This window comes from Asterias amurensis, chromosome 8, assembly GCF_032118995.1.
Source record: "Asterias amurensis chromosome 8, ASM3211899v1".
Lineage (NCBI taxonomy): Eukaryota > Metazoa > Echinodermata > Asteroidea > Forcipulatida > Asteriidae > Asterias > Asterias amurensis.
The window spans coordinates 14,923,892-14,937,268 of record NC_092655.1 but is presented as its reverse complement, the minus strand read 5'-3'; the positions used below and the strand labels follow the sequence as shown (position 1 = coordinate 14,937,268).

The 13,377-nt window shown below is 39.0% G+C and overlaps 1 protein-coding gene across 4 annotated transcripts in view; it reads right to left on the bottom strand.

Moving 5' to 3' along the window:
- Nucleotides 1-2,256: 2,256 nt before the first annotated feature.
- LOC139940567 (nucleolysin TIAR-like) overlaps nucleotides 2,257-13,377 on the bottom strand; it is a 151,699-nt gene continuing 140,578 nt past the window's right edge. For 3 of the 4 annotated variants that reach the window (XM_071936873.1, XM_071936875.1, XM_071936876.1), the window contains 2 exons: nucleotides 9,742-9,926; nucleotides 2,257-8,858 (listed from right to left, as the gene is read on the bottom strand). In XM_071936873.1, the coding sequence (XP_071792974.1) occupies nucleotides 8,663-8,858; nucleotides 9,742-9,926 (381 nt within the window). In that variant the 3' untranslated portion in view covers nucleotides 2,257-8,662. The remainder of the gene's footprint in view (nucleotides 8,859-9,741; nucleotides 9,927-13,377) is intronic. The other variant, XM_071936874.1, reaches the window with a different exon arrangement.

Sequence of the window (13,377 nt, the reverse complement as noted above, 5' to 3'; positions counted from 1 at the left end):
ACAGCTCACCTACCCCTAAAATTTAAAGTAATCTGAAGTTTAACTCTCTGAACAAATTTCTGATTGTTTTTTTTCAAGAGGGTGAGAGATTTTAAATATTGAGTTTTTTTTTTGATATTTAGCATTGGTTACTAATGCGGGAGGGTAATTTAGTGTTGTGCACCCATACGACTATTAGCCTGAACATCGGACGTCACTCTTCGAGGCTCGTTAATAACGCCCGAGACCGGCATTAAAATCAGCGTGTCTTGGACCCTTACATTCACATAGAGATACGCAGTCCAATTCAATTGCGAACATGACAGGAATGAACTGTCAGGGCATCTATGGAAAGTCCATGTCACTTTCCAATATCATTGTATCCCATGGAATCATTGGAGCTGAGAAACTGGGACCTGTCTTTATCCTTGCGGTTAATAACAGGGGCCCCATACAGTCTATAGGGACATCAACTACTGAAAATGATGAGCCCTCTGACGATAAGTAGGGGCAAATGTTTTATTTTTCTGTAGATCATCTGAGAAACCCTCGCATTCAGACTATAATTACCTCCTAAAATCATAATATTGACTAAAATAATAAAGACGCAACCAAAATAAAAACACAACACTGACAACTCTCCTGTACTTTTGTTTACAAATTATACCTTTTGTGTTTGCTTTATTTCCCCCATCATTCTACAAAAAACAGTGTTTTGGGAAAATTGCTTTACACTATCATCATATCCCATATAATATAGCCACCTATGCCTAATACAGTGCACATTGATTATAATACTAGGGCTAACTACACTCCACCATAGGAACCAAATTTCAACAGTAGTAAAAGCTCAGTAGGTTGCTGTCAAACTCACCTAACGAGTTCTAGAGTCACGGAGCTGCCAACATTTCCATCTTGCAATCAGGGAGATTTTGTCTAACAATCAAAGAGAAGAATTGTATTCAACATAATGGGGGGGGGGGTTCATAATCAGGGAGGTTGACAAATAATGTTCATCAGAACTTGGAAAGATTGGGTGTATTTTCAGGGAAATTTCTGTAGAATCAAGAAGAGTTGGCGGCTCTGCTCAATAAGGTTTCCTCAAGAGTACACTATTCCCCCATGAGGTTGACAGCTATTGCAGAATCCAATTTCACAGGTTCAGGGGTCAGTTTCACACATAGCTAAGATTGATCTTAACTGTAAATCAATCATAACTGCAAATCAATGGTAGTTAATGCTTAGTTAAGTGTGATGTCACAATACAGATCACTATGGTGATACTGACAATTTGTCTTACGATGAATTTTATTGCTTTGTGAAATCGTGCCCAGGGTACCCAAAATTTCCTGACCTGGGACCAATCACTCCACAATTATCTGCTGAGAGACATTAGCAAGATACCAGTGACAAAGTGTAAAGTATGACATGTTAGTTGGTAATATTATTCTGGTAAGCATTTATTTGTTTATGCTTAGCTACCATTTATGAAACTGGGCTCAGGTAATATCTTGAACATGATTGAGAAAGTGCTGGTCCCAAATCATTTTGACGGAGGCACACCCCGCCCCCGGAGCTCATGAGCCACACCTTAATGCTGTTCTCAACTGGACCCTTTATTACCAATAATAACATCAATAATCCCTCATAAGGAAATTCTTTCGATGACAACAGCTTCTGTTGAAGTATATTTACTTTCTTCATGGTTTTCACACAATCTGCAAACACCAATAGATAGTATTTCATTTTCATACTACACCCCCCCCCCACCCCAACAGTCTTGGTTCCAAGAACTTTGTATTGATAAATTCATACGACACTCTTTTTTGTTCGCACCAAAATGGATAAATTCACATAACAGAGGCATCACTATTATTGGTTCAATTTCTACAGATGGTCCTCAGTCACAATGACTTCTGAAGGAACAGAGCGCCCTCTGTTGGTTTACCCAGCCTCCAGATAAATATTAATCAACATTGATTCTGTTGTGTTTATGGCCATATTACTCCCTTCTTTTCTTTAAAACCAATAATTACTTTTGAGAACTCCTCTCTGAACATTTACGACTTCTTTAATTTCTACAAATCTACTGGCTACTTATTTCTTCTTAAAATCCTTTAACGCTAATTTCTCGCCATCCTACCCATTCCAAAACACACCCACCCTTAAAATATTTCACATTATGTATACACCCTCCTTTACAAGTTTTCCCCCCATAGTGGATCACCCGATTGAAACACTAGGCTCAAACACATTTCTGTGACGACAGACATCGAGTACATTTACATTATTATTTCGTTTTATTATAATATTCATCGATTGAGCTAACATTAACTAAAAACCACTTTTTTTAAGGAGGGTGGTTACATTGCAATGTATGAAGGGATACATAACCCATGTCATAGTCAGGCTTAGCATAAATCACAATCAATGCTTACTGTAATCCTTTCTATTAATGTGAATCCCCCCCCCCTACCCAACCCACCCACCCACACCCCTTAAAATATACCGGCCAGCTCTTCCACAATAAATAGAACGTCTCATTTTTATTTCAGTGAATTCAAAAGGTGTTTTTTCTACTACCCATAATTTAACGCTCACTCTTTTGCCTCAATGCACACACACCCACACCACACCAACGTAATGCACCCCCGACAAACCACTGGAGAAAAATAGTACATCCCTATTCATTAACAAGCCTACTCTGGTTCACTGAACAAATCTACTCTCAACTGTATAAAACTTGTGTAGAAAATTGAAATCTATCGATGCATATAGGAAATAAAGACCAATAATTCACTTCAGAGTGGAAAAGCTGGCCGATAAACTGTCTTCCCCCCCCTTCCCCCCACCCAAACAAAAAAGGAAAATCACCCACAATTAAATATCTGGGTAATGTTCTTCATATTTTTTTTGTTTTGTTTTATTTTTTACAAAGGGTACGTATATAATATCCTTATAAACCACAATAATACCAAGACATCTGACCCGACACATACCACAACTACATTTTTTTTGGTCAATGTATTTGAATAATGACCCGCTAGTCAGTGTGTACAATTTTTGTGCACGACTAGACATCTATTAACTTCTTACACCCCCAAACTTAAGGCAACAAATATTGAACTTAAACAGCACACAAATTTGAGACAAACTAATTATTATATTTATACATGATACATTAGTCACTATCTCACAGAATTATCAGTTGTTCCAGAGTGAATAGAGCTTACAGTGTTTATAAAGAGGTGCAGTTGTACGAAATAAACGCTACCGAAGTATGCCAAAAGCACCAGTAGAAATGATACAAGATGATGCTAAACTGCACCCAGATACATCACTGTAAAACACAGCCTTTTTTCTTGTTTTTTTGTACACAGCTTTTTCTTGTTTTGTACACAGCTTTTTAAGTAAAAAAAAACTACCCTCCTAAAGCGGAGCTGGACATTGATGACCCACATTACATGGACTGACAGTTTTTTTTTCTAGCCCTCTGCATTACAATGAAGGGAACAAGGAAGGGGGGGGTATGGTCCCACTGACAATAACGTGATAACAATTCAACGAGGACTACAGCCTTTTTCGAATCTACCGCTTTGGCTTTGGATTCAGGCTCCGTTCTCTGTTCTGAACGCATAGCACTGAATCCCTGAACGCAGTCAAAACAACTGAAGGCCTAGAAAGCCTGAGCCAACTCCAAAGCCGTTGATTAGAAAAGGACCTTTACCTCAAAGTGAATCCTTCAATCATCGATGACGATCGTTACTGAAAAACATCAACAGAATGCTTGCAATGAACCCTTATGCACTGACATCACATTGTCGTCATCTGAGAGGTAAAAGGATGGAAAACGCAGAAAAACTGGCTAAGCACAGGAAAATAGTGCTAAACCATGAAACAGATTACCAGCCAAACTTTTAAGTAAGATTGCTGCGACTGGTACCCCGCTTAATTTTTGCTTAACAAAGAAATTTGTCAAGGAGTATTTTCTTCTTAACAGCTTTATCAAATTTGGCCCAGTATGGGTCAATCAGCATTTAGTATCAGCGTGAGGGTGCCCTACTGCAGCGTTAAGTCTCTTGATTTCTTTTGCTTAATTTTGAATTTTGAAGAAAAGTAGCAATGAAATCAGTGCTACATTTGGCTCAACAATTGTTTGCAAGTGTCCTGTGGTCGATTTCACAAGGAACTTAGAACTAGTCCTAACTTTAGGACTAGTCTTATGAGATATTACAAATTTAACGCTAGTCCTAAGTTAGGATGAGAAACTTGTCCTAACTCGAGATTGTGAAATCCACCCCTGATGTTTTTAACACAGGGATTCCTGAGAATTGTTATCTACTTTTCAAGTTTTTACCAATAACAGGACAAATATTGTGGCCTAAAAACTACAGACAAAACAATGTCTCTCACTCTGTCAAATCTCCAGCGGTGTACAAACTGAGGACCGGGAATCATACTGACAAATAAAGAAATAAAATAATAACATTCACTTTACTTATGAAAGTGTTTTATATGATGGAATTAAAAACGATCACAGCTGGAATAGTTTTTTTGTTTTGTTTACTGCACATTATTTACAATGCAATTTGTCTAAACAATAGTTAACGTTATTTCCCAAAACCATACGTTTTAGTTTGATCTTATTTTACAGTGGTTCAATGAACATAATAAGCTAGAACTTTTTTCTTTCTAAAAGTAATTTCTACATTCTACTGGATAGTACAATCATGGCAACATGGGGGGCGTCAACCTAAGGGTATCTACAATGGGCATTGTAACAAGAACATGGTTTGAATTTAAGTGGTCTTCTTCAAGGAGCGGGCTGGGGAAAACGGGTAACCCCAACTCTAAATTTATAATGGCGGTACTTCTTTAATACTGATGGGCTACATTGCAATCAACGTCATTATCAAACCTAAGCGTTTACCTTTTACACTTCAGGAATTTATGTTAAGCCGTATCTCTAATACAATACCAAGGAGGTCTGAAATATACTCAGGTACAAATATCTTCCAAAACCTATCCGCAATAATTAAACAACTCATTGAAGATATTTTCACAGTTCAACTACAAACCTCTTTCCAATAGATACTTTCATTGTTTATACTCTAACAACATTTGTTTTCTGTCCAAAACTGGAGCTACTATCTAAGACTTCCACCACGATGTCTTGGTCATGTTCCCCTCCCCGCAAGCAAGGTTATCTCTCAACGGACACACAGCACCAGGCTCTTTTTTGGCCAAGCCTCGGTTTGGTCTACACAGGTTTAAAATAAGGAAAACAGTCAAGATGGCCGCCCCCGTGAGGATTAAAAAACCCAAGATGGCCGCCCAGCAGGGTGAATAAAGTAAAGATGGCCGCCCCCATAAACAAAAACCCTATGACATGCTTGTGTAGTTAACTCGCAGCATTCTTTGTGAGGTACATTGTAAACACGAGATATGTCAATTTTAGAGCAGTGATGTCTGCATCTTTATGAACTAAGAAAGTCACCAAGATGGCGAAGAAAATGAAAACAAGGCACTGAATTGATGCATACATATTTCTCCTGAGAGACCCTATAAGCTGTCTCATCGTACAAAAAAAAAAAAAAAGGACATTCCAAAAAATCTTCCTGAAGTCTTGTTCGTTTACTCTACAAAATTATAGCATTCTTTAAAATGAGTTTTCCCCCTCTTTAGTAGATTATACAGAACTTAGCATCCACCGGAGGATATACATAATGTATGCACTACTAGTGGATTTTTATTATGATACAAAACTGTAGATCACCGGAGAAATTGAATCAAAACAACAACCAATGTACAGTGAATGCTTCAAACAACAAAATATGTAGGCAGATGCCCGCTGTGCATTATCATCATCTGTATATAATACCTCTGAAATTCTGTTCTCTTCAACAGTTTACCAACACATAATGTAAGCAATACGCCTGATAAAGTATCATATTTAATATCTCCAGGAGATGGGTAGTTTCAAAATGCACGACTAGGAATTTAATTTCTTCACCAGATCACCGTTTCATTTCAAAAGAGTAGCCAAAACAATCCTACATGCAACAGTTGAGATACTTGAGATGTGCCAACACACACAGAAAACACACCCAACCAACATGGGTAAAATATGATTCTAGTGTCACATGTAATTGGTGATGTTATAAACTCATGGTACATTCATCTCCCCCTCGGCTACAGAGCGCAGCAGATGTAGCGCAAATAAAAAATGGCCCCTGGTTCTAAATTGCTTTAATCACTGGGTTCTCCGGTTCACTTCATGTCTGAGTAGGTAGGCGATTTATAATATACTTTTTTTTCTGTAATTGTGCCACAATAAATGATGCACATATCAATGAGGCCAATACAATACTTTTTTCTTGTTACAATGCCTATGGATATAAGTATTATGATTGAACAGACACAACTGGGGTTCGGACAGCGCACTTAATTAACAGAAACATTTGTCACTCGAGGCCACTGTACTTCACTATGTTCAGCTTAGTTAATATAGGAGCAACCTTAGTGGTAGGTGAAATACTGCGTTATAACTCTCTTCTTTTTTTCGTTGGGTCATAACCTTGAGGCTTCTAAAATTGCAGATGCAGAAAGTGAGACGTATCAGCCAATAGGAGCCCATAGCCTAAGCCACTCTCAGCCAGAGCTAAGGTTTGGTTTAAAAACACTTAAGGAGGTCTCAACTTGGTTGCATTGTAATTTATTTAGCAATCCCTACCCTATGGGTGTGATGACAAAGATGGAGCGAGAGGGCCTTTAGATATCTTCACATCTTGGCTGTTTTGGGTCATGTCCCCCAGAGGTAAAGCATACGAAAAAGGGTCACCACATAAATAGCACTGGCTTGTTTTTCACTGCAAGTCTAATATCTCCATATGGACAAATCTGGACGAAATCTAATATTTAACTCACATGGAGAGATAAATTGAAGAATCTTATTAGGTAGGGTACTGCAGTCACACCAGTGCAAAACTGTCATATTTGTATATTTCATAAAAATGTTCTATGCGAAAGCGACATTCCTCAGTGATTGTTTTGCGTGCACATGGGGCTCTTGTAATCAAGATACATTACATGTACAATTGAAAGAGGGTACTGTCGTCACATCAGTGCAAAACTGTAAAATCTGTATCTTGCAAATAAAAAAATCTCTCATGCAATCTTGAGCGACATTCCTCAGCACTTGTTTTGTGTGCACATCGGGCTGTTTTAATCAAGATACATTGTTTGACAATTTAAAACTCATATGTGCGTAACGTAAGTGGGCAGAACAAATTTTTGCCCAAGTACAGTTTGAGTTTCCTGTACCTTTTTGATTCCATTTTGTTTCATTTTTTTTTTTTTTTTTTTTTTCGGAAGTACCCTCAAATATCAAGGGTTCTGTAAGCTCATTAGCAATAAGCTAATGAGTGCGTTAGATTTTGAGTATTGTGTGGTATAATGACTTGATTGGTCAGAAGCCATTCTGCCTTACAGTCAGGGTATCTGATGAAACCTTATAGTTCAGGACCACGATGAGAACAAAAGAGAGAGGGTTATATGCACATTTCTACACACCACTTGAGGAGCTCCTAGTACCACGAAACCCACTATTCTCCGACTTGGTCATAACATAATCAAATATTGCAGTGTGATGGCCTCAACAACAACATGTAGTACTACCAACAGAAAACAAAGAAAAAAAAACACATCCCCAAATTCAGTAAAAATTTTTTCTGGCAAGGATGCCTGCCGATATCAGCTGCATTCTAGGAATGTTCATGAAACATGACAGAAGTACAGTGTCCAAGGGTGACCATAAACCATGCCCAACCCTTTACAATATAACTTGATATATCGACCCCATTTGGTAATATAATCCCATAGTATCGAAAACATGTTTGTACACACATATATATATAAAAATGCAGAGACAGCATTTTTGTCACCCATTCTACTTATACACCCACCACCCACATTGACGCTATCCTTTTTTTTGTGTTTTTGTTTTTTTCTTATTTATTTAGTTATTTTTTTATTCTTCTTAATACTCTAATAATAAAGTCATTTATTTTTATACAATATTTCCTCTCCTGATCGCTCCAAACCTTCTTGATGGAAGCGTGCACTGCCGCCGTGCACACTGTGCAGCGTTGCTTTCAGCCAATGCGGAGTTACTCTTGGACTACTATTGGTTGAGAATCACCAGCTTGGTATCCTAGTAACAGCCAATCGGGGAGGCAGGAACTTCGGGCTGGATGATCTTTGACCAATCAAGACGCGGCGTTAGAGAGGCTGAGCCAAACAAGGAGTTTTTTCCTTCACTATCCGACACATCACATGATTTCGGATCGCGTGAATCATATCACATGGACGTCAACCCGCCCTTTTTTTGAGTACAAAACAGTTATTGTCCAGTTTCATTTTGCACAAGTACCATTGGCACAAACGAAATTCTCAACACCATTGACACTTCCCACACATGCGAACAGAAAAAAAAATAACCAGAAAAAAAAAGAGAAAAAAAACTACTTGTGAAGTCCATGTGACGATTCCACTTTTGTAGGTTCTCCGACTACAAACGGAGCTCAGAGACCTACCGATGTCCAATATCAAAAGTTCCTGATCCTTGAGGGGGGGGTTGGTGAAGGATGAGGGGAAGCCTGCCCCTCACCATGATGCTTTCCCTCTATTGGGTTGGGAAGCCAGAGTGCATATAGTTCCCTTGGGTTGAGTTGGGCGTCATTAGACCCCTACTAGGAGCCATGCCCTGTCCGAGGGCAGATATTGGCTGTGTCGGCTGGGCGTACTGACTCTGTTGGACCCCTTGGCCCTGGGGGAATTGACCTTGCACATATTGCCCTGGCATAACCACACCTGCAGCCCTACAAAAGAAAAAGTTAGACATATGTTAGAATAGTTTTTGTTTACTCCCAACTGAGGTAAAACCCTGCTCCCTCGACAGCATCCTTGTAACTGTCCTTTTTTCAGTTTTTTTTTCAGCGACTTGTATCCTTAGGCAATTTGGTGGTTTCTAAATACAGTTATTATTATTCTCTAAAAAGAAAACGATTCCTACAATTTGATAAGACTTAAAGGAACACGTTGCCTTGGACCGGACGAGTTGGTCTATAAAAAGTGTTTTGTAACCGTTTTCTATAAAATGCATATGGTTGGAAAGATGTTGTAAAAGTAGAATACAATGATCCACACAAATTTGCCACGAAATTGCGTGGTTTTCATTTTACGTCGCGAATAACACGGTCGGCCATTTATGGGAGTCAAAAGTTTGACTCTCATAGATGGCCGACCGTGTTAGTCGACGAGGTAAAAGGAAAACAGTGCAATTTCGAGGCATGTTTGTGTGGATCATTGTATTCTACTTTTACAACATCTTTCTACCCATGTGCATTTTATAACACATGCTTTTCAAAGACCAACTCGACCAATCCAAGGCAGCGTGTTCCTTTAACATGTACAAAAAAATTAACACAGCAATTGTTTTAAATCACAAAGAAAAAGGAGAGCTCCTTTGTTTGAACTATAGTATATCTCCATCCCACACCACCATTTGCATGGTTTAGGATCTCCGCTTTCATGCTTGGAAAAATGTCAACGTTTTATTTGCAAACAGTTTCCGAAACAATGATTCCAAAAACAGTATTACTTCAAATGCAGTTTTCTCCAAACCTGAAAGTTTGACTGCTTTGGCTAAATTTACCCTTCGTGAAAACAGTGACGATAATAATAGGCAACTTGATAACTTACTGCGGGTAATTGTAGTAATAGGTTGCTTGAGTTGAGGGCGTCATCTGCAGATACTGCTGCTGTTGGCTGGTTGGAAACTGCTGGTTGAAATACTGCACAAAGGGCTGTCCAGCCTGCTGTGTCTGCTGGGCGGCCTGCTGCGGGTAGGCAAAGCTCTGATATGCATACTGCTGCTGTTGCTGCTGCTGTAGTCAAGAAAAAAACAAGACATGAGATAGGAAGAAACTATACACAAAAAGTAAACTTGCTGGTACAACCATGTGTATAAAGTCTCTTTTGTTGGAGTGTTGGCTGTGGAAAGAGCCGGTGTGGTCTTGATGTTTCAAACAGTATACTCTGCTCGTCTTCAGGAGACACGAGGTGCAAATACTGATGCTGTTTGAACTCGCTCAGTTCATGTGTGCTAGCTGGTGGAAGAAACCATGGTCATGAGGCTGGTCCCAAATGGTAGAACACAGCAGTCAACCTACCAATGGTGGAACAGCCTGGTTACGAGTCAAAATAGTCAACCTTTAGTTAACTGTGCTGCACACTCGAACTTGTTCTTTGTTTAGCCCATTTTTACATGTGGATGTGAGGTTAAATATCAAGGGAAGTACATGCACCAGGCCTGACACTTCAAGGAGGCAACAAATGCGATCGCCACCATGCCGCCTGGTTATTGCCTTGGTGCCCTTCAAATGCTCTAGTCAGCTAGTAGAAATTTATAATTTCCTCATAGAGTGCCTTTTACCAAGGAGAAAGTTCCTTGGTGCCCTTGCCCTTTCAAAGATGAAGCACAGAGGCCTGAAGTAAACCCCAAATACATAAAAAAAGATAGTTAACCCAGATATGGCATGACATAATCATTTAATACCCCCATTATACTCCCAACTTAGGGGGAACACCACGGTTTGATCAATTGTACCCACTACATATATCGTCAAGCTGACTAGAAAGTACACTGAGGGATCAGAGCAAGTGGTTGAATGCAACCACTGCTAAATTGCTAAATTGCGATCATCGGATAATGGTCATTTGTTATAACTGTATAAAGTGAGTAATGGCCCTGAAGCAATTCAAAATGAGACCAAATGGAGTTCCGCAGTTCGATAATAAGAAACTAAAAAAATGATGGCTGTTGTATTCAAGCAGGAAAATTTGTGGGAAGGAATCTTGTCATTATCATAATTGACGTGATACACACGGAAGTACAAGCAATTTTAAAAAAAGACTTGTCTCTTTTCCCCTGCAGATTAAAGGGGCTTTGCTAATAATTATGCATTACATTGCTGTTGCAGCAATGAACTTAGTCAAGTATTCAGATATGTTTAAGAATACTACACTTACTAGATTAAAATAAGCAGCTAAAATGCATTGTAACATGAACCCTTGTTGACGGGTGTTCTGCACATTTTTGCTAAGCAGAAATCTGTTAAGCAATTTGTTCTGCCTAACCGCTTTATGAAATTGGGCCCCCGGTCTACTTCATTTTTTATAAAGTCATAACTGCAATGTTTGCTGGTTAACCAGTAAAATCACATCTATTTTCAATTAAATTCAATTCAACTAAACATTTATTTCCAAATAAAAGACTCTAAGTAAAATTGCCTTCGCAATACAATTAAAAAAAAAAAATTCGCATTGACCGGGACGACAGATTAAACTCAAGATCCAAAAACAGACAAACGAACAGACATTTACTGGACAATTTTACATTCATTTCTTGTTTTTTTTCTTTCAATCAAACAAAAAAAAGGGGGAGGGAGGGAAAAGAAAAGAACATCAATAACTCTACATGACAATGGCGCTCCTCCTCACGCAAGATGATGCAAAATTAGTCTCTTGTAGTCTCTAAAATCATGTGAAATTAGTCTCTCAATGTCAACGTGATAAGAAAGTACACATATCAAATTGGGCCTGTCATATCGGCAAACACAACCACTGCATCCAGCAGGGCTAATGGCACAATTAATTTATGCGATGACTAATGCTCTCCGGTAACGACACATATTTATTGGCAACGATAACAGCATGGGGTCTCAACTGAAGTTGATGTAAATTCACAAGGAAAGGTCATGAAAAAAGCAACGGATTAGTAAAAAGAAAGGGTATATTGTTGTGCATGATTATGATAGCCCTCAATTATTCTCATACTCATACAAATACCCCTTCTGGGGAATTGTATTAAGAGCCATTTTTTATTTGGCCAGTCTAATGATGGGAGCCTTAAAGGAACACGTTGCCTTGGATCGGTCGAGTTGGTCTTTCAAAAGCGTTTGTAACCGTTTGTTATAAAATGCATATATGGTTAGAAAGATGTTTAAAAATTAGAATACAATGATCCACACACATTTGCCTCGAAATTGCGTGTTTTTTCTTTTACTTTGCGAAACAAACACGGTCGGCCATTAATGGGGGTCAAAAATTTGACTCCCATAAACGGCCGACGGTGTTTGTCGACGAGGTAAGAGGAAAACCACGCAATTTCGAGTGATACTTGTGTGGATCATTATATTCTACTTTTAAACCATCTTTCTAACCATATGCATTTTATAACAAACGGTTACATACGCTTTTCAAAGACCAACTCGACCGATCGAAGGCAACGTGTTCCTTTAAAGGCACTGGACACTATTGGTAATTGTTTAAAATAATTGTTAGCATAAAAACTTACTTGGTAACAAGCAATGGAGAGCTAGTGATAGTATAAAACATTGTGAGAAACGGCTCCCTCTGAAGTAGCATAGTTTTTGAGAGAGCAAAATCTAATTAAAATATTTGATTGAGTTCCAGACCTCAGCTGAGATATCAATTTTCAAGCATTTAAAAAGCACACAATTTGTTCGACAAGGGTGTTTTTTCTTCAACTATTCTCACAGGTTTGCTATTTTTTTACTTATGTTTAGACACACCAAGTGAGAAGGCTTGGTCTTTGACAATTACCAAAGGTGTCCATTGCCTTTAGATGCCAAACCTTGACAACAAAATTAATTATTCTATCAGATGAAGTAAAGAAGTTTGTCCCGTACAAGCCTTGGAGAGAGCAGGGCCTAAAACAAATATGTAAGTATTGCATGATTTTTGCCTGCCATGCTAGAATTAACATCCCAATTAGTAATGTCCCTAGACAATGCTAATCAGTTACGTATGACGATACCCCGGTCTCCCCACATGTGTGAGGAGGCGCAGGTGTGGGCGCTGCACGGCGGTTCCAGAAACAAGTCGCTCGTATTTGCTCTAACACCCTGCTAAGGGTCATCAGCTGTCACTGTGTGCAACCGGCCAATGACTGGGCAAACAGGGATAGTAAAGTGGAGAAGGAAAGGGGGGGGGGGTGAAGCTGAAGGAGAGAATCCTCTCCAGAGGAGGTTTATGGAAACAGGGGTGTGACTATTCAATACGGAGAGGTGGAGGGGAGCCCATCATGTTGAGGTGCAGAGCCCCAATCATGCGGACACATTTTGCTCATTTGAAAACCACTGATGTAGCAGATTCTCAATGTTAATTATAGTTTAAATTAACAATCGCTGCATCAAAGCGGCTCCACAAGTTGGAGCTCCCAACTATGACGTTTTGATAGTGATTACGTAACCAGGTAACAGAGCTTTCCTCAAATCTCTCAGAAAAGCGCTGGATAAGAGTATTCAAAATGAT